The following is a 21,279-nucleotide window of genomic DNA, read 5'->3' on the forward strand; positions in this document are numbered from 1 at the left end:
GGCAGCCGTGCCTGCAGGCAGCTCCGGCTGCGGCGTGGCGCTATCTTTAGCACCTCGCCCCCCTCCCTGCCCCGGCGGGAAGGAGGGGTCCAGGCCCCGGACTCGCGGCGGCTCTCAGTCGTGGTCTTCCAGGGCTCGCCGTTGCCCCGCCGTTCCGCCGCTCGCCCTGCTGGTCGGCTGCCCCTCTCTCGCCGCTGCTTCCGCCACCGCCACTTCGGCCAGTGCTGTCCAGTGTCGCCATGGCTTACAGGGGTCCCGCATACGGTCTCAGCGCGCAGATAGCCAGCAAGGTGAGGTGACCACTCCTGAAGGAAGCAAACTTCTCGTAGGGCATCGACGAACTTCTTTCCGCAGTTCTTCGTGAAGTAGAACTTACTCCCGTAATTCCTTGTTTGCTTGAAGCGGCCAGTTACAAAACTTATGATCTCCTGTGGGTTCAAGAAACTTTGGGGTTCTAGAGTCCTACTACGTGACCATACCCCAACTCCTGGGATACCTATAGACGTCGAAATGCACCTAAAGTGAGAATGCATTAGTGAGTCATCGAAGGTTCAACTGAACAATAATCGTGAATGCTAACTCAGCGAATACGTTTGTTGTAAGCTTATTCAGGAGTTCATGAGCGTGCTAGTCCCCCCTGTTGTTCCTCTCGGAGTCTTGGCAGAGGTTCTTGCCAGGGTCTAAGCGCTACATCGGCAGCATAGGCCTGCCTTGGGGGTTTGTGTGTATATATACGTATGCTTATATATAACATCAAAGAAGAACCTTGGGGGTCTTTGTTGACTAATTACGAGAAAAATCATCATCCCACCGACGATGGGCATTGGTAGGTGCGTAGATCGCTCAAGATTTGAAACTTCGGATTCAGAAGGAAAATTTCTGATTAAAGGGCGCGTTTTATTTTATTTTGTTAATCCAAGGTCCACACTCTTTTTCTCCCTCTGAATTGCTGGCTTTCTTGATTAAAAAGTTATGGTGCAACTGTGTTTCATTCATAAATGTCTGTCAAATTGGTTTTGTCTTTGAGGTAGAATGATTCATGTTAATTTTTGGGTCCCGTCTCAAAGAGGGTCACCGAAGGTGTGTTGGCACAGACTCAAGTAAGTCCTGGAGGATGAAAGGAGGGTTTTTTTTTTTTTGCAGATGCGACAGGCAGAATCGCGAAAGCTCCCTCAAAGCTTTAACCTGAACTTCAACAGTGATCACAGATCCATGCGTGTGGTTGAAATACGACGGTATACTTGCTGAATGCTCCACACTACTGAGTAATGTGTTTGCGGTGGTTTCGACTGCAGCTTCGGGCTTGGCAGTGGTTTTATGAATAACGCAAATGCATGAAAGCGCGTGCACTATTTTAAAAAGGGTTAATATACAACGAAAAATAGGAAGGGCCGGGAAAATTAACACTGTAGTTGACGATTGTTTTGCCACACTTGAACATTTGTGTTCGTGGGCAAACGACCGAGCTACTAGAGGGTCAGTATAAAAAAACCAATGGAATAACTACCTCACAACGTAAGAAAGCTGGCATACCTCATTACGGATTTAGGAATACAAGACAACTGAAGAACACTGTTCACATTGTTTGCGATTGTTACCTAAGTGTCGAAACAATGTCTACCGCATCATGTTGCGACGGAGGGGTGGTGGTGGTGGTTGTTATGTCGGATCAGGCGGGGTTAGCCTGGCTGGATATGCCGGCAAGTGCTCCGCCCAAGCTCCTCCTAATTACTCTATGTTGAGGTTCTTTCACCACGAGTGCGCGAGTTCCGTCTCCTGAAGAAAGCTTAGTAGAAGGCGCGACACGTCTCTGCGCAGCATCCAATGACCCCTTGGGAAGACGATGTGGTCCAGGGTGGTGTGTGGGGCTACCAACTTTCGATTTGCTGACAGCATTGCAGTCCGCTCGACATCATGCTCTGGGCAACACATTACATAATGGTGTACATCCCCTGTCACTGCACATGTCGAACACAGAGGCGATCGCATGAGGCTCACCTTGAATCGCCAAGCTGGGGTCTTCGCTAAGCCCGTTCGGATGCGGTACAGCAATGTTGTCTCCGATCTCGTCTTTGTGTGGTTTCTATAAAGCGTCCTTTGTGGCATGGTCACAGCATGCGGAAGACCAGCTGTTATGGTGTATACGCCTGCTTACGCTTAAGCCGGATCCAGGAGAGGGCAAGTGTAAACACGCGGAGGGCCGCGGTATTGCACAAACAACTCACAGCGGTTTGTGTATTCCGGAACTGAAGGTTGTAAGAAGTAAAAAAAAAATTCAACCCATATCTCTGCCGCAGGGGTTCGGAAGAGTAGCATTTTCTCCTGGAGTAGGAGGTTCACTATGCGACGAACTGCGATGACGACCTTTACTTTTACTATGATCTTATCCGAATCATTTCAGGGACTCTCGCATAAGTTATTTAATTCGTTCTGGAGGGTTCTACAGTACGGTGGTATTCAGGAATGTTTAGGAGGTAGAGGTATCAAACTTGGTATTGCCGGGACGTGAAGGCAATACAAAAAGAGCTCATGGAACTATCGCGAGTTTTGTGGGTCTGTTCATCAAAAATGCCGTATTTTACCTACACCTACGAAGGACAGCCAAAAATGATTCCGAGGCGCTACACTCAAGATGTTCTCTAACTAGACAGAGGCATCAAGCTCATTCGGTTCCTGTGTTCTCAACATGATCAATATTTGTTGAGGTGGGTGGCTTTTAACACGTGTTTTTTTCTCAGCTATGTCCGGCGTTTCTATGAAACATTGACGAAGGGTATTATGCGATTCCCCTTCGCGACCACGGCATTAAAACAAACAGATGGCGTATAGATTTAAGGAGCGTCTGTTTACTTTCTTATAATCGCGGTTTATCATCATTGATGCTGACAGTCGACAAAAAAGCTTCATCACACAAACTCGTTTAGTCGGCAATCAAACACGCTTAATACTCTTTCTTTGTTGTTCCGTATTCTAGCGCGAATGACACGCAACAAAAATGAGGAAATTTCAGTGGCAAAGGTGAGTTGCGGGTAATACGCGAGGTGTTTTTTTAGTGCAGCGTGACGGCAATGCCCTTTGTGCCGTGAAGCCTTTAGGCAAGAACAGTGGCGAAGCCTTCCACGGCAGCGATTGCGCAAAACATACAAGGACAAGGAAAAAAAAACAAAAAACAAGGACTAGCGCACCCTAACAACTGAAATTTATTAGTGAATTGTGACTTTCGCCTTGCAGTCCGGGTATTCTACTTGAAAATATACGCTTTTCCCGTCTACATAGTACGTGATGTGTCGCTTGAGCAGTAGCTTTGGTGCAGCCTTTCCTGTATCAAATGTGCGGGCAATACGCAAGATTATTTTCTTTTCCGGCGGGCTGAAAGTCGAGGTGCGGAGTATATGCAGGTGCGCACTATACGCTCGAAAATATGGTATTTGGTCTCTTTTTCAGTGCTACTTCTGTTGCAGTTTTGCTGTCTTCGCGTCTAGACTCGGCTCAGGTGTCAGGTTTCGCAGCAGTCTCTCACATCAGTCAACGACTCCACCCCCCGTTCACAGCACGGGTGTGTGTTTTTTTGTTATTGCTTGGTTTCGTTTTGAGGCTGCCGTCAGTGAGGAGTTATTTATTGCCCCCGGCACAAAAGAAGGCGAGGGAAAAACAACGCTCGCCTCGTGGTCCACACCACTTTCCTCGCCTCCTTTCTTTCATTCTTTCACACACACAGAGGTGCACACACAGACTACTCATTTGCGAAGGCAGTCCGTCTTGCGGTTGGCCAACACAACGGACTAGGCAGGGGCTGGTGTCAGTCCTCCGTTGAGAAGAGGTTTTATTTTGGGAGCCTCAGCAGACAGGAAGGAAATAGACTGTATTGGCGTTGTCTTGGCGGTTTCTTTGTTTCTCGAGGTTCCCAGCTTTTCACACACACGTCAGAGATTTGTGTCTGGGGCAAGCGAGAAAAGAGTTTTAGAGACGAAGCCCCTCAGGGGCTGGAGCTATTGGCGTCTCCTGTCGTCATCGTCATGATCGTCATTTCATGTAGTCATGACACTAAAACACCGGAAACTAGTTTACGTCTCGCGCTAGAACTTAACGCGTACTAAAAAACACCGGGACACTCGTTTACGCCTCGCGCGGGAGCGCTTCGGAATCCGTACTGAAAAAACGCCCGGGCACTCGTTTACTCCTCGCGCTAGAGAGCTTCGTGCTTCAAAGACAAGGGTCTTTCACAGCAAAGCTGTATACCTCTATCCCACAATGCTTCCGTCTCCGTTGGCATGAACGTGAAGGCGCCAAGAATACACTTATACACTGAACGCTTCGCCTCTCCCCAGATTTCGCATTAGTAAAGATGGCCAGGGATTTTTTTAGAAATACAGCTGCGCGAACGGCTAGTAATTGCCTACCAGTTGGCGGGACAGGAGCTGTGCAGCGACCTAGTGCACACTGCGGGCCCCTTTATTGCTCCGTTGCTCTGTCGATGTTTGGCGTCTGTTTTACCACCATGGCACAAGGCCCGCTGGATAGCTGACTGTCACTACCGGAGGCCGTCCTCCTGTAAGCATGCGTAGAAATTGGCGCGCACTACACGATGGCTGTACGAGGTCTGGCTGACTCATTTTCTACTGTGCAAATTGGTGTACAGTATGGCCGGAGACACTGTTTAATTTCTCATGCACGACGTGGCGTTAAGACTTCAGACCAGTCCTGTGTGTTTACTTGGCTGCGTTCTAATTGGCGGATAGCTTGGTAGACAGGTTACGATTCAGTTTAATTGGACGTCTAAAGGAAGCAGAATTGGAACAGTGCAGCGGCCACCAACGCAGACGACAACTTGGTGGCAGACATGTTGAGAAACGCAAGCCCAGGTTTCGTAAATAATATTACCGTTATTATTACAAACATTATGTTATTTAAAAACTAAACAAAAACATCTTCACCACTAGTACATTATACTAAATATTTCAAAAATAATAAGTGAATTTATCACAACATTAGTACACAAAAAGGTGGCGCTGGCGTCACTTAGTAGTTTAGACAGGAAGGTAGCCTGTGTCGTTGCTGACTTCGATGCTTCGATGCTGTCTCTTCGAAGCAGTTTTCGTTGACTGCTTCGTTCTAAGTGGAACGGGGCTTAACATGGCTGACTGTGCGCGATGACGGCAACGAAGCCGTCTAAAAGGGAAACTGGAACGCACCCTTAAAAAGTCAGAGCCCGGGCTTGTTTAGATTTACACACTGGAGATACAAACGAGTCCAATGGCCGGCCTCAACACACTATTCCGTCGTTATAGCAGGGACACTGAAAGTGGAGTTGCCAGGCGATGTTCTAAAGAGGCAGATGAACAAAAACTTTACCACCCGTTTCTAAATAAAGCTGTGAGAAGCGCGGAGGCTTTCTGACAGCAGAACTGCGCAAAAGCGCATGAAATCTTTCGCTAAAAGTGCGTCGAACCTCTGCTTAATGTGCGTATGTGCATATCTTGGTCCGTGAATATCTTGGAATGTTCTGATGGGGTGTTTTGTCTCGCTAGCGTGGACAGTTAATTCGTAAGGCACAGGCATTGTCCGAATGACGTCACGCAAACGGCAGTGGTCATGAGGAAAATAAGGCAGCTGTTTCCGTTGCAACTGGCTGCTTCCGTAACGCTTTATTAACGCTGTTGCGTACCTGTATGAATGGTTGCTAAAGCCTCCACGTTGAATGTCTGTGCTGTCTACAAGGTTCCGGGTTTGATGTCCGGTTACGGCCGCCGTATTTTCGGTGGTGGAAAACAGAAATTGCGGCCAACATGAGTCTCCACGCATGTATAGGAATCCGAAATGTCATAGATTGAGAGTATTTGTGTGCTAGGCACTTAGTAAAGGCATCCGCCACTTACCTCAAACAGCCGTTTAAGCTGTTGAAATTTTGAAGCCCCTGCTGCTCCTCCCCACGGCGAAATGTGGCTTTTTTTTCTTGACTTGCCCGCAGTGGTGCTTAACTTATGCACACATTTCTGCTAGAATCCGCCGTTCTACACTCCAATCACGAACATATTCGCACTGGCGGTTACTATGAGCTCCCTTCATGCCTTTCTCGTGCGTTTTTAAGGCGCTTTCTTAGAGGGATGATGGCGTCCTGTCAGAAACACTCATGCATTTCCCTATAGACATCTTGGTCGACCAAGAAGCTCTGATATGATCTCTGGACACACAGCGCATGCGTGAAACCGGGCCTCCATTGTGTCAACATGGTTACTTGACAATCACGAAAATGGAACGGTTCCATTAATGACCCAACTAATACCTGCGTCGATCATGAAGAAAAGACACAATAGTATACCTTTATTTTATACACTACGTATCAATAAGCACTTAGATCGTTCGTATATGCGTTCACTTAGTGCGCCAAAAATCGTCGCATCATTCCTCGCTTGCGATTGTGGCCTTTGGAGGTTTGACTATCTATTGGACGCGCCTTCAGCAAAGGTTGAAGGCACTTTTAGCACTCGCGCTTTTCTCAACTTCTCTTAGGAAGGGGAGGTAAATTTTTTCATGCCTTTTACCCACGCATTATATTTTCTCGCAAAACAATTGTAATTCTTTGGGGAAGATTTTCAGTGGAGATATAAATTGAAATATTCTGTGTGATGTAGGCACGCTACCACGCGCGACTGTTTTAGTGCCATATCCCTTGTTTTAGGAATGAGTTTACGTGAGAAGGCATGACTCTCACCTCTTTTTGTGCTGGTGTTGTGCATATTTTATTTTATTATAATTCCCGAATAAGCAAACACACAGACACATCGAAAGCTTTCTTTGCTCATCTCCCATTAATAATCATCATTTGGTACATCAGCTTCGCCACTTTTTATGTTTCATGCTCTGCAGCGTAATAAGAGGGTTACACGTCTACGTAAAGGTACCGTTCGAAACCAGATTTTTTTTACAAAATTTCGAAGACGAAAAGGACGAGTAAACAAACTTCAAAACAAGTATTTGGTCTAACATGGCAGGGCAAGAGCCCTGTTGAGGGCGTCCTTAGTCCGGGATCCCCTGGTCCTGGTTGGCCGCCCGAAGTGTAGCGACAACTCCCTTTTGCTCCGCAAGATCCGAGCTGGTTAGCCGGTCCACCCGCTGCTCGTAGGTAGCGTTGGGAATGAATGGGTGGCAAAGGCTGTTGTGAGCACTTAGATGTTACTCTTAAAACAGAGAGTTGTTGCAGTCGAGTGGTTGCTCAGGGAACAGCCCAAGGCCTTGGCAGGTGTCGCAGCAACATAAATAAAGACCAGTAGAAGTCGATGAAAGACTGTGAACGCCTGTACACGATGACAACATGAAACTGTCGGCGCTCGACAAAGCGAACCAGAAAGAAACTCCTGTTAACAGCCATTTCAGTCCATAGCGGCAGGTGTTCTCACCTTGTGGCCTTGTTGGCTTACGTCGCGACCACACACATCCCAAGCGAGCTTTCTCCTTCCTCACTTCCCCCTGGCTGTCAGCGTCCCTCGTTGCCGTATACGCCGACGACGCAGCCAAGAGGCATGCGCTCTTTCTCCGTGCTTATGAGTGAGTCAGCGCAGGCATCTCTGCACCGGAGCTGGAGTCCCGCCAAGGCGCGATGCCTTGCCCCTTCCCTTTTCTTTTCTCTGGCTTGGCTTGTCTCAAGGACTGCTGCTGTGCCCGGGATTCGTGGCTCTGTATACACCTCCGCTCCGATCTGAGTCAGCGCGGGCCTCGTTCAATGCGTCTGCCTGTTTGCTCGAATAGAGCTCACGGGGCATCAGTTCCGGCTCCGTTGGGAGGGCAGGCTTCCGTAGAGGCCCCGTCGCGGGCTTTTAGGAGGACCAAGGGCATCCATCACTGTCAAGGAAGATGCTCCTTCGTCGCGCACCGTCGTAGGAGGATTTAAGGGTTGAGGACTGCGGATGAGAAGAAACTGTTACTTTGTATCTGCGGGAAACGGCCTGGCGCCGCTCCGAAAACAAAAATGAGAACTATTTATTTTTGCGCGCGAAAATTACGGTGAACATATAGTTGAGAAAATGTCGACTGTCAACACAAATTTCAACTTTATCACAGACGTTTTTGTAAGCCTGGACTCAGCAACAAATCTATTCGCGTTCATTGAGTCGGAAGGTTATATTGAGTTCCTCTTTATCGTTAAAGCTATGTGGAAAAGCCGCGGTCACTCCAGATACAATGTGAGTGGGGTACAAGGACAACCCTACAGGGAATAAATATGACGTAAGGAGGAGGAATAAATTTTTATTTGACGAGCGTTGGTGCGGCTGTTACGGCATCCGCCTTGCTGGAGGAGTCCCTAATCCGAGATACCCTTGCGTTGGCTGGCAGTCCAGGCCCTCTGGAGCAGTATGCGCTGGGTCTTCAGACTTTTCAGGCAGGCCACCCACTGCTCATAGGATGGGGAACGGTTGGGGGTACGTAGACGGATTAATCTTGAACCTGAGACATGTGCGTGCATTTCGCAGAAAGTCTTTTAGGGAAGATTGTAGTCAAGGAGAGCGTTGCCTATAATCCTTAAAGCTAAGTGCCATTAGCTGTCATGACGGATTACCAAAACTGCTTGCTGTAATAGGGGACCCAGCTGACATGAAATGCGGCATTGGCTCCACATTTTCGACAGGTCATAGCAAAGTAAGTTATGTTAACTTTGTGTGGGGTTGGTTCGGGGATACCAAGGTGGTTGCCAACAAGCGTACCCGACAATTCAACTGGGCGAATTAGATCATATAAACAGTTTATGTCGCCCGTGTAGTGACTTGTACGTGAATGCCGGGCGTTTGTGTTGCTGGTGTTCTTCTCTGAACGCCTGCAAATTGCTTGCTGGGGGCGAAGTGCGCGGAATGATTACACGCAGAGGAAGCAACGCACCATCACAACTCCCGCTTTTTTATCCCCGCAGATCGCATCGAAGCGCGATCCTGAGCTTGAGTCACAGATCTTGGACTGGATCGAGGAGGTACTCGAGGCACGGCTACCACAGGCACCGTATGAAGAAGTACTTCGTGACGGCGTCGTTCTATGCAAGTAAGTAATGCATAAAAGGCTCTTGACGTGTACAAACAAACAAACAAAAAGATAAACCATCCAAAGTGATGTAAATGTACGCAAAAATGTAAGCCAGCGAGCACAACCGTGCATGCCTGATGTTGCAGCCGAGTTGAACTAAACTCGACCAGCGCCTTATAAGTCACTGAGAACCATTTAATTTGTGTATATGTATGGCACTCGTCAGCAGAAGACCAATTCAAACGCGGAGTAATGTATATTAAAGCTTTATTTGCGTAGTGACCTCTTCAGTCCTCGTACACTTCATCGTCCGCCGCCTCAAAGTCTTCGTCGAGTGCTCCCTCGCCGTTGAAGACTGCACTACTTCTTACTGTTCTTCGTGGCCGATTACATCCACGCCTCGAAGCGCGGTGCGCTTCCTGATACGCTGCCTCTTCCTTGGGCGTCCGGATCTTCTTTGGTCGCCCCATTCCACATGTGCGTGGCGCAGCACCGGAGAGAGTTCTGCTGCCTCCAAATTTCACAAGAAGCGTTGAAGGACCTTCTTTAAACGCGAAGCTGCACGTTGAAGGATCAGAAGGAAGAAGACGAAGCCCACACAGCTAAGCAGTCTGAGCCTCTCGCAATTTAAAGAAAGATCCGCTTGGCGGTGGCACGAACTAGCGAGATCTCGGCGTTGTTAAAGTGTGGCATGTGACGTCCGGAGCAGACGACAGGTGGCGCGCACGTCTCTGTTCATTGACGAAACCAATTCTCTCTTGTGAATGTATGAATGTATACTCTTTCTTCATTCAAATGCTTATGTTTCTGATTGACAGTTTTGTGTAGCTGGCGCATTAGCCCTCCTTGCGCCCGATTCCTGGCCAATCCCCCAGGTGGGTGCATGTCGTGTTGCAAGGAACATCCCGAGACGTACACTCACATGCGCTGAACGTTTTCTAGGTATTTTTTCTGTTGACGTCTGGCGCAACGAAGAGCTTAAACAGCCCTGCTGTTGAAGATAAAACAACCAAAAATCGACTTCCTGACCACTGCCACAAGTATACGCAGAATGTTATCGTCTTGTTATCTTTTAGTGCTCGGAGCCTTGATTAAGTTGGTACAGCAAGCGAGAAGAAGGAAGGAAGGAAGGAAGGAAGGAAGGAAGGAAGGAAGGAAGGAAGGAAGGAAGGAAGGAAGGAAGGAAGGTTTACGAATGTCAATCTGTTGGCCACCCTATACCTGGGGACAAGGGCGGGGAGGTGGAAACGGAAAGTAGACAAACAAAACAGCAGGAAAGAGGGAAATGAAAAGAATAAACTAGATAAACAAATAAAACAAGTAATAATAGACTACTCGTAAAAATAAAAACAACACAACCACTGCTTGTTATCGGGTGCGACAAATAAAAGGCATCTGGCCCGCAGCAATGTACAGAATTTGTTTCCTTTCTAAATAGGCAGTCACGTTGCTGTCTTGAGTTGGGGCAATAATTTTATATGTTTTGTTCTGATTTTTGGGATTGATAGAGTAAACGTGTTCTGGTTCTCAATACGATGGATTCAAGAGCGCATGTTCATATCTCCAAACATCGGTCACCTTTCTTGAGAACACGGATCTGCACAACCCAATCATATGTGTTATGCATCACACTTTATGTGGAGCAGGCTTATACGGTGGAGTAAAATAATATTAAAACATGGCATGGGGCTTGGTGGCGCCATCCACACAATATCCTGCGTTAGCACATTTTACTGCAGGAAAGTTTTTGCCAAAGTCAAGGTCAAGGTTTTCGTTTTAACAGATTTGAAATTTACCGCTAACGCCCCAGCATGCACCGCACGCGGCAGCACGCGCTGCGCAGGCATCTCATCCAGAACGTTCCCCACGGATTACGTCCTACGAGAGTGGAACTGTGTGCTAGAAGTCGGTTTCGCAACCGTCCCAAACAGCGGTTTCTTCTTTTTTTTTCACTGGCTGAGGAAAGGCTTCATAGAGCCATAGGCTAGTGGCGCAGCACTAACAAACCGCATTCCTACATCTTTCTTTTTACAACACAGCTTTACAAAAAAAGCGAACAGTAATTTTAGGCATTTACACAGTAGATGTTCACTGAGGGGATGTGCATTGAAGATGTAAAATATTGTTCTGGTAACCAAAATTTACGTTCAGTACTAATATGCGAAATGAAAATCATGGGTCGGTTCAGAGGGCAATCTCGAAATTAACAAATACGTTTCAATAAACGTTTTCTTTCTCTTTTTTCACCAATACGTGAAAAAAGAGACAAAAGTTCGAAAGAAAGAGCAGAGAACTTAAAGGGGCCATAAAGACAAAATGCGAGTTTGTTCAGTTTGAAAGTACTAGTCATTGGTAAGTAACTCAATATCATTACATGCTCGAAGAACGTCTTTTTATCAGAACATGCAGGAAATATTAAAACTCCCATTTCGCGGTGGAGTGACATATTATGAGTAGTAATGACGTCATATGGGTCAGGACGGAAAACGTCGATTTCATTGTCTTAATCGCCCACTAGTATTCAAGTGATGCGATCAAACGGAACTACATGCCCTAGTAAAATCACACAGTCATGCTTCTTGGAGGTGGCTTAGACCAGCGGCAGCCAATCGTTCAAACAATATTCTATGGCGTCATGGCAAGTCTCCGGAAGCAGGAACTGGTTGATATGTTTTCCTTAGTATATCCATTGTTTGTTCCAAGTTCGCGATAAAATTGGTGTGGTCGTTATCGGGACAAAATGGTCTATTTAAGTAAGAAAACTTGTGTTTTGTCTTCATGGCCTTTTTAAGTCTACTTACGTGAGGGATACGAGAGTATGGAATTTTATTTCAAGTTACCATTTAAATTCTGTGAGCAATGACAGATGTGTGGGGTTTACGTCATCTAGTGTTGCGAGAATATCTTCGCCATCAGCAATATATATGTCTTGCGTGTGGTATTCGCGTCGTAACGGTGGAGGTGTATATGCTGGTCATGGTACCAACCAAAGCGAACACCCGCCTCTTTGCTCACCTCTCGGCGTTGTCGCGTTCCCTTGCATCTCCCTCTCAGGAGTGCTCCCGTCTGCAACATCGCTCCACAGCTGCCGCTAAGGTAGCCCCGTCAGCGTTCATCCCAGTAGACACGGCACCCACAGCAGAAGCGTGTCCAGTGGGACAATTTGGTCCGCTCTTTGGTTGGTTGGTTGGTACCAAGTTACCATATCGGTATCATCACTTTCGCACTGCGTCATTTTCTTCTCCTGTTACTATCTGAGAAGCTTGGCCCAACCCCCGTATAAGCCCTACATATAGTTTATTACCGAAAACGTCTTAGCTACATCTGGCAGAAGGGCGCTCAAATTACAAGTTAAGTTTCCAGAGATCTCATTGATTTCGTCTCATTACCATTTTATAATTTTCCCTCTGCGTCGTTTTTTCTCCCCTCTAGATTCATTTTCATTGCCCTTGTGAGCCCTACATAAACGCTATTAGCGTGAACATGCTTCGCTACTTCTGTAATTGGAACGTTCAAATAGGCATCACTGCGTGGCTCTGACACATTTTTGACTCGACGGCCGCAATGCATTCCCTAGATTTACCTGCAGTTAAAATCCGCGAATGGGCCGTGTTTTAGAGCATGCGTGGTCCATTCGCATCAGTAGTTCTGGTGTTCGAATGCCAGACCAAAATTCATCCACTTTCTTTTTAATTTCGCTCACTTTGCGCCCTCGGTCATTCTCAGAACCATCGCTGTTTCTCGCCGGACGCCAGAATTTTCGGGTAAGGGGCATTTCATTTGCTGTGCTGTTTCAGACAGAATAACCGTGCACACGACGCACTGGTGTGTTCCAAAGAAGGTTGTCAGTGAAGCTGCTAACCTGTCTCCGGCCATTATATTTTGTGGCGCACGTGTGCTGAAAAGATCTGGAAGAAAGAAGTATACGTGGAAACGAGCCGAATGCCGGAGTGCAAGAAAAAGTAAAGCCATTTTAGTGAGTGAACGTGAGACATCCGCTCAAGGCCTAAGATGGTACCCATATGTACTGACCTGCCGGGAGAAGACTATGGGACAACCTGAAAACACAGATCGTTCAAGGCTGGTGACGAACACGTGAAGAGCCAGTCGTCGATCCCGTGGCCACCGGTGGCCAGCAAGTCGTAGCAAGTTTAGCCCGAAAAGAAACGAGGTACGGTGGGTTCAGAGAGAGCACCTCAGCATATCAAGAGTAGTCATATCGCGACGGCCGTCATCTATCATGCCGGGTAACTTTCCCAGATCTTTTCAACGTGAGCTCACAGCGTTAGTTGCAAAAAAGTTTGCGTGTGGTTTAACATTTTTGAGCTTTGCTTAGTCCATATTTTGTGACTGGTGTTACTGTCAACAACTTGCGTGGCCGTCGACTTCTACAGGAAAGGATCGTTCCTCAATTTTTTTTCTTTGTTGTTAACAACGAGAGCGACGTACACAAAAGACCACAGGTAAAGGGATGGTGAGCTTCACTGTGACAACATTACGTGCTTTAAAGGTTCATTCGTGCCACAATAAACCCTACGCTTGGTTACAGTTCCTCCTTTCTCAAGGAAGGACACAAGCAAGGAAGAATAAGTGTCGTATTTTTGTACGGCCTTCCCAGAGGCTTTCGTATGTGCGGCCAGATCTGCGGGATGAGCAGCACCGGGCTTCTCAGCCAACTTTCGTGTTCCGTGTTGGCGTCCTGACAAGGAAGGCGGGCGAGGCGTGCGGGTGCATTCGTCACAACAGGTGCGGGAAAGTGGGTGGACAGGAGGGACGTCGTGGGAAAGAGCACCTCCAGAGGCCGTCGTAATAATAAGAGCGATACAGATCTCGGAGTCTCCGAGTCGGAATCCAAGAGGGTCATGCGCATTTTGAGACCCTTCCGGCGCCTGTGCCAGCGGAGAGGCCTTGGCTGCTGCGCGACAGGATGAATAATAAGAGCAGTACCGCCACTGCCAGGCCCTTCTTTTTTCTTGCTGCCTTTTTTTTTTTTTCAGTGAAGCAAGCTAAGCATTCTCGGACAGATCAGACCCTGAGGCATGCTAAGAGTGGAAAGCGGAGCGCAGTGTTTTGCAAGGATGGCTGGATTTGAACATGAGGAACTCACCGTCAGCGTATCCTGCTGCCCTGTTGAATTAATGACAGGAATTAGTCATGTCACGCCGTCATAATACTGATAACTACCCTTGTGAAACCATGTTTCAGCTAGCTTTTAAGTGGCGCTTCAGTGTGCACTGTTTACACCCAGATAACGTTGAAACATTGTTTTTTATCCCTTTGCTGATTATCGTCTTGAAGGAAAAATACGAACAAAGAGCACTCTGTTCATTCAAATGGTACTCATTCAGAAAAAAAACTAAAATGCACTTTGGCAAAGAGATTACTTCAGCTCCACCTTCTTCGCTCTCTTTAGCACCGTCTTGCTGACACGTGACGGTCGATCACTGTATGCTTCGTTTGCAATGTATTAAGGTCACCCACGCTTGCGAATGACATCATGCAGTGCGTCTTGTGCCCTTTGCTTAGAGCTAAACCTTGACTAGTGTAGTCGGCTCAGAAAATGTAGACTCAATTTTGTGGTGACAGCAGCGGTGAAAAAACCTTCTGCGCTCCCTCGGGGACAGAATGGCCCCGAAAAGGCACAAAGGTTTCAACGTGCTTGGGAAATCGCGCTTTTTGAACCCCAGAGTCCAAAAACCTGCGCTGACTACGGCATTGTCTCCGTCGTCGTAAAACTGTCATTAGTAATTATTTACAGCAATGCAATGCAACCAAGGGAGTCTGCAGATGGCCGTTTGAAATTGAACGTAGGGTACTTTGTTTAGTTTAATGGAACGTGCATGTTCGGTTTCCTTCCTTCCCGAACAAGTCAAACAACCATTTTTATTTAATGACACTGCATTACAAATGCGTGAACAAAACTGAAGTTGAGAACCCAAATCTGGAACACAGAGCAAAACTCCAAATTTCTGCTGCGTCCAGCAACAGGTTGTACTGGCAGAAAAACTTCTGCACTAAGTGGGTATGCTTGTATTGAAAAGTTACAGGCAGTTGTGTTTCGACACGGTGTCACTTGGAAAAATTCTTCTAGAATGTCTGTGTTCCGAGATAACCGACTCCAAATTTTAATTGCCATTCGCATGATTACGCATGCAAGAGAGTTAGGATGGGCGCAAAGCCCCTCCCTGATGTGACGCGGCTGTTGGTCGCAGAGTTTGGTCTGACAACGGAGCGGAGGCATTGGCAAAGATTATAAGTGTCCAACTTCCCCTCTCGGCTGGCCAGATGAATATATGACAGCGCAACAGCCGCAACAGCCGCGTCACACCAGGGAGGAGCTTTTCGCCCATCCTATCTCTCTTGCATGCGCAATCATGGGAAGGACAATTCAAACTTGGAGACGGTTATCTCGGAGCACAGACATTCTAGAAGAATTTTTCCAAGTGACACCGTGTCGAAACACAACTGCCTGTAACTTTTCAATACAAGCATACCCACTTAGTGCAGTCAACAAAAGGATTGGTTTATTCAGTTTTAGTTAATTGGGCATCGGAGAGCGAAAATTATCACCGCTATTTGTGTCCCCTTGTCAAATAACTTATCTACACAGGTCGTCTTCGCGTGCCTCCCAGTGCCTAAGTTTAAAAAACCGTAAAGCCTAATTTTGAATACCCGGAGTAGATGGTATTCACAGAAAAGTTTAGCTGCCAATTTCTTCTCTTGGCCACACTGGAAACGGCCACCGAAATAGCCGAAGCACCACGTACATGGCGCGGCTTGTGCCACTGCGCCCGCACGCCGCACAAACAAAAAAAGAAACACCGGCGTGCGTCGTCTGCTCCTTTCAACACGATTCTCAACGGTGGTGTCAGCAGAAATGTTATTAATCTTACTCACAATGGAGTTGAACCATTTCTTTGCGTTCGGTGGGGTAGAGTTTGGAACGTCCAACACACATCACGTGTTCAGCACGGACAAGTGCCGCCATCCTGCGGAGCCCGACGTAACAAGTGACGGCGCACTCACATCGTTCCCCGCATGCGTGCCTCGCTAGTAAATACAACCTATAGCCCATCAGGAGGGCAATATTATTTGTTTTCTATGCCCCAGTGGATGAAACTATACACCCTCACTATACAATGCGCAACTATGCAATAGCCCTAATCTACACATGCACGTTGGTCATGTGTTCGCAGGTTGATGAACGCCCTTAGCCCGGGATCCATTCCAAAGATCAACACGACTGGCGGCCAGTTCAAGAAGATGGAGAACATCGTCATGTTCCAGAACGCCGCCAAGGCCTGGGGTGTGCCGGACCTCGACGTCTTCCAAACGGTCGACCTCTGGGAGAGGAGGAACATCCCACAGGTCTCCCAGTGCATCCTGGCCCTGGGAAGAGCGGTACGTGCTCACTTATCGTCAGCCCTTCCGTATACGGTGCTCCTCGTCCCCCACCACAGTTCGATTCAAACAACTTTATATAATAAAATCTGGGACCATCTTGACTAACGTGAAACCTGGGGAGGGGCGAAGCATGCAGTGCATAAGTGTATTCTTGGCGCCTTGGCGTTTTTGCCTACGGAGATGAAACCGTTGGGGTAGACGTATACAGCTTTGCTGTAAAGTTTTCTTATCTTTGAAGCACGAAGCTCTCTAGCGCGAGACTTGGTAAAACGAGCGTCCTGGTGTTTTTAGCACGCGTTACGTTCTAGCGCGAGGCGTAAACGAGTTTCCAGGTGTTTTAGTTCCGTGACTACATAGACGCGATCACGACGATAGGAGACGCCAACAGCCCCAGCCCCTAAGGGGCTTTGCCCCTAAAATATTAACAGAACACTGCTGCTGCCCACTCCTTCCTTCAAGTGCTCTTTACGGTCACTTTTCGCCTGCGGGACCCGCAACTTTTTGTTGAAAGTGAAGATTGAATTGAATAGGGTACGGTGTATCGCTTAAATAGAAATTTTCAGGCCCGCCATCTTTTTGCGGGAGCTCCCTTAACTATTTGGGTATTTACCGCAGCAATATTTTCAAGTCACCTCGTGTTTTGCCGTCACAAATATTTTTAGTACATAATTGTTAAACCGCAGCTCGAGTGATTAGTCGTGTTAATCCATTATCCGGGTCAGACTTCTTTCGAAACACGCAACTTCGTAGTTTCAGTGGCAAATCTTCAATAAGGATTTCCCAGCTGAAGGCTAGCTTCATGACAGAATACTATGCCGTCCATCTGAAGTGTCCTCAAAGGAGAAAGCAAACCCATCTTAGTCAAGATTCATTTCACTCCCAGAGCTCAAACGTTGGAGGGCTCAAATGTGCAGCTAAGAATAACAAAAATGTTGACTTTATTCTCGAAATAATTTCTTCGCATCGTCTATCTCAACTTGCGCCTTAGTATGCAGTAATAAGCTGGTTGGCAACACTTGCGCTTGTGCACATTGGTCTTTAAACAAACCCGCCTGTGGAAAAAGCAGTACTTCCCGTTCCACCAAGGAACAAATGGGTAAAAAGAAATTAAATCTCAAGATTTCTATTGTTAGTCTACGTAAATGTAAAATATCCGCAAAGATTATCATCAAAATTAAAGCAGTTTCACTCAATCTGAAAGCTGCAAAGTGCGAAGCAGTGATTCGCCAGAGTGGAGGTGGCGCCCTCACTAATTTCAGTATCATCCTGGCGTTGATACCGAAAGTAGTCAAGAGGGCGCCGCAGCCCCTAAAAAGACCTGTAAATAGACAATAGATTGAAATTTCATTTCTTTGGGGTAATAAATACGTCCTTTCGGGATATTCCTCCTTTTCTTGTACAATTGTGTACTTATTTGCGGCCTAGCATCGGCTGCCTCCATGGCAAGGGCGCAGCGCGAGAATCCCCCAACCCTTTCCATATAAGCAGCATGTGCCTCTGGGGTTGACATCGGCTTCATAAAGCGAGAGACCCAGGTTAGATCCCGACCAGGGGAATCGGTTATCTTCTCGAAGCCTCTCTTCGAGTGCGGGACTGCGGTGGCTAGATCCCGTGACCCCGGAAGAGGTGCGACGACAAGCCGGGCCCCTAAGGGGCTCCGCAAATAAAAAAGAAATATTCTTGGCTTATTTAAAAAGACCGTGCAACACTTTTTTCAACTTTTTTTCGAAATCTTCAACGTAGTCACCCAACACACCCAATACTTAGATTAGGGGGTCGCAAAGTACCTCAGCCAAAAATTACTGCTATATGCCCATCAGATAACTAGTAAACTCGCTCAAAAGATTTTCCTCTCTTTCTTGGTCTTGACGTTCTTCGACGGCTCGAATTACGTCACTGAGGCCATGCAGCGGCTGTTTTCCGGTTTTCCTTCAGTTGCAGCAATGAACGCTTTTCGATAGACACTTTAAAAATAAAGCCGCAAAAACAAAGCAGAAATGGAAGGCGTATCTGGTGCGACGAGCAAATCACACACTGCAGCTCCGCGCTGGCCATAATGAAAGCTTTCGCAATGGTTACAGGCGCGAAGGAAAGAGTGAAAGCGCTTATCTAAAGTGTTGCAGGGTCCCTTTAACGCTCGTTTTGTGTTGATGCTTGTGAATGTTTGGTCATTTTGTATGAAACTTATTCATATGGTATACTTTGCTTCAATAAATAGGTTATTTCGATTCTTGTTTCTGGTAAAAATATTAGTGTTCATATATTTGTTAGTAGTTCTGGTTTTCTTTTTCAAAGGTTACCCCCACAGGCACGAAGAAGTCAGTGTCTTCGTTTTTTGTGCTTGTTGTTTTGCGGCAGTGACTGATGCCAACCGTAATCTTTGCGCGCAGTGTTATCTGCACCCTGAGTACGAGGGACCCTGCCTCGGACCCAAGCCCGCGGAGGAGAACAAGCGCAACTTCACAGAGCAGCAGCTTCGGGCGGGAGAAGGCATCATCAACCTCCAGTACGGCACCAACAAGGGCGCCAACGCTAGCGGTATCAACTTCGGCAACACGAGGCACATGTAACACCCGTGCACCCTTGCACACACAAGCACACACACAGATACACGCTCATAAACGACACTCGTTAGAGTGAAGACTCGGAAACCTTTCCAGACTGCTTCTTAAACTTGCCGAAGCGTTCTGTAGCGTGCCTAAAACCCAGCCATGCTAACCCTGTTGTTCAGCGTTCTGTCTTCAAAGTGCTTTTCTCTGTTGTAACATTTTACAATGCGCGCCGTAGAACCGTGGGAACAATGCTTTATAGGGCATAGCACTGCCGTTTTAAGTTGTGTTAACAGTTTTTAAAAATCGACACGCTCGGCTAGACGACTTACAAGTAAATCACAGCTACATCACGAAGACAGGAAGCTTACGCTGTATCGCGATGCCTAATCGACCGTAGCTTGCATGTTTTCTTCCGTGGTGCTGAGCTCTGTGCTCGTCAGGGTGCGATGTCAACGAACGACACACTCACGCACGAAATAAACGTGGAATAAAAAAGTCATCATAAAATTTGTGACTCTATTCACTGCATAGCGCGAGACATTCGCGATTACTTACTGCGTCTCTGTGTCCCTGGGTGTGTCGAATTTCCCTTCTAGACGGCTTCGTTACCCTATTCGCGGATAGCCCACCCCGTTAAGCCCCGTTCCAATTCGAACGACGCAGTCAACGAAGACTGTTTCGAGGAGGCGGCATCGAAGTCAGCAACGATGCAGGCTTCCTTCCTGTATAAACTGATAAGTGACGCCACCGCCACCTTTCTGCGTTTTAATGTTGAAACAGAAGCACTTGTTCTTTTATTGAAATATTTAGTATAATTTCCTAGTAGTAAATGTGACTTTGTTTTATTTTTAAATCACGTAATGTTTGTATTAATAACGATATATTATTTACGAAACATGCGGCTTGCGTTCCTTAACTTGTCTGCTACGAGGCTGTCGTCTGCGTTGGTGTTGCGTATGGGACCGCGGCGCCGTTCCAATTCTATTCCTTTAGACGTCTAGTTAGACTGCTTCTTAAGTTGTCCACCAAGGTGACCGCAAACTGGAGCGCACCTTCTGCGAAGTGATGCCTCCAGTGGCCTATATACTTTCTGTCATCCGTCTAAAATACGTGTTTCAAAGCGAGCACATTCTGTCCTTGGATTAAACTTACCGCATGAAGATGGAACTGCCTGTTTACAATTATGAAAAACCCAGTGTTTCAGACAAGTACAACTTGGAATTAATTTTGTTGTAAGCTCGAACTGAATAGTCATAACACTACCACATCTGAGTAAGTGTAATCTAATTAGAATACCAATGAATAAACACGGAAATAAAAACAAATACCATGAAAGTAGCATTACTTTTTTTGAAAAAAATGAATATGTCTATAAAACTAGGTGCACCTACAGCGCTCAGCAATATCACTATATTTTTGATGCCCATTTAATAGCCGGTCAGCGGAATCAAATATTCAAATCCGTTTTTTTAACCTTGTCGCCACAGTTACGACGAGAAAGGGTCATTTCTATAATATTGACCTGGTGTTTGGTATGCATTTCCAGAATGATTTTCAGCTCAGGGGTTACACTGTTCTGGCTATCACCCAAAATTGCAAAATGACGCTCTTTGAATTCATGTTCCAGCTGAGAGCTTAAAAGGCAGTAGTATGAAATGAGCTCGGGTTAGGGTGGAGGGGGTGGGGGCATGCAGAATTTTTCAATATACCCTCCACTGTCGTAAAAAAGGTATTCCTGAGGGTTGCCGTGCGGCATGAACCCTTGTCGTCGTGCAGCACCCAAGGGCGTTCTATGTCTGGCCGCACGCGTGGCCCCCATTCCTCAGCCTCCCAAAAATTTCCTCATCACAAAAAAAAAAAAAAAAAAAACCTTCACTGACAGTCTTTTGCAGGAGCGCGAATGATTTATTGCTGCCAGATAAAAAAACATGTGAGCACAAGTAAATAAAGCGGCCGGCAAACGCATAGAAAAGAGCGGAGACGTTGTTCTTGTTTGCACGTTATGTCGCGTTCGAACTACAGTCACATCCGCCGTAAGTGGCGTATGTGTCGCAATCTACGCAACGGCTGGAACTTCCGTATACGCAGCTAGCAAACGACTATGTTCAGATTGAGCCCTGCTGAAAGATACGAATTTTATGACTGGCCAATCACCGGTGGCTGTAGGGGACTGCGTTTCACATTTTTGAGCATGACGCCGATCAGCAAGCGGCTGTTAGCGGAGGTGGGGGCTCTTCAAGCCCAAAATAAGCTTATCATCGTATACGCGCTTTAACCAACGCAAACGCAGGCGTCGTAGAAGAATGTAGGTTAG

At 46.9% G+C, this 21,279-nt stretch overlaps 1 protein-coding gene across 1 annotated transcript; it reads left to right on the forward strand.

Moving 5' to 3' along the window:
* Nucleotides 1–99: 99 nt before the first annotated feature.
* LOC144151389 (muscle-specific protein 20-like) lies at nt 100–19,132 on the forward strand. Its single transcript, XM_077682427.1, has 4 exons — nt 100–290; nt 8,903–9,027; nt 16,206–16,410; nt 18,804–19,132. Exons 1-4 carry the CDS (start codon nt 240–242, stop codon nt 18,981–18,983), a joined length of 561 nt encoding a protein of 186 aa, XP_077538553.1. The 5' UTR covers nt 100–239; the 3' UTR covers nt 18,984–19,132.
* The last annotated feature ends 2,147 nt before the right edge of the window (nt 19,133–21,279 follow it).

Source organism: Haemaphysalis longicornis, unplaced genomic scaffold (genome assembly GCF_048455015.1).
Source record: "Haemaphysalis longicornis isolate Haplotype H1 unplaced genomic scaffold, Haemaphysalis longicornis Haplotype H1 scaffold_9, whole genome shotgun sequence".
NCBI lineage: Eukaryota > Metazoa > Arthropoda > Arachnida > Ixodida > Ixodidae > Haemaphysalis > Haemaphysalis longicornis.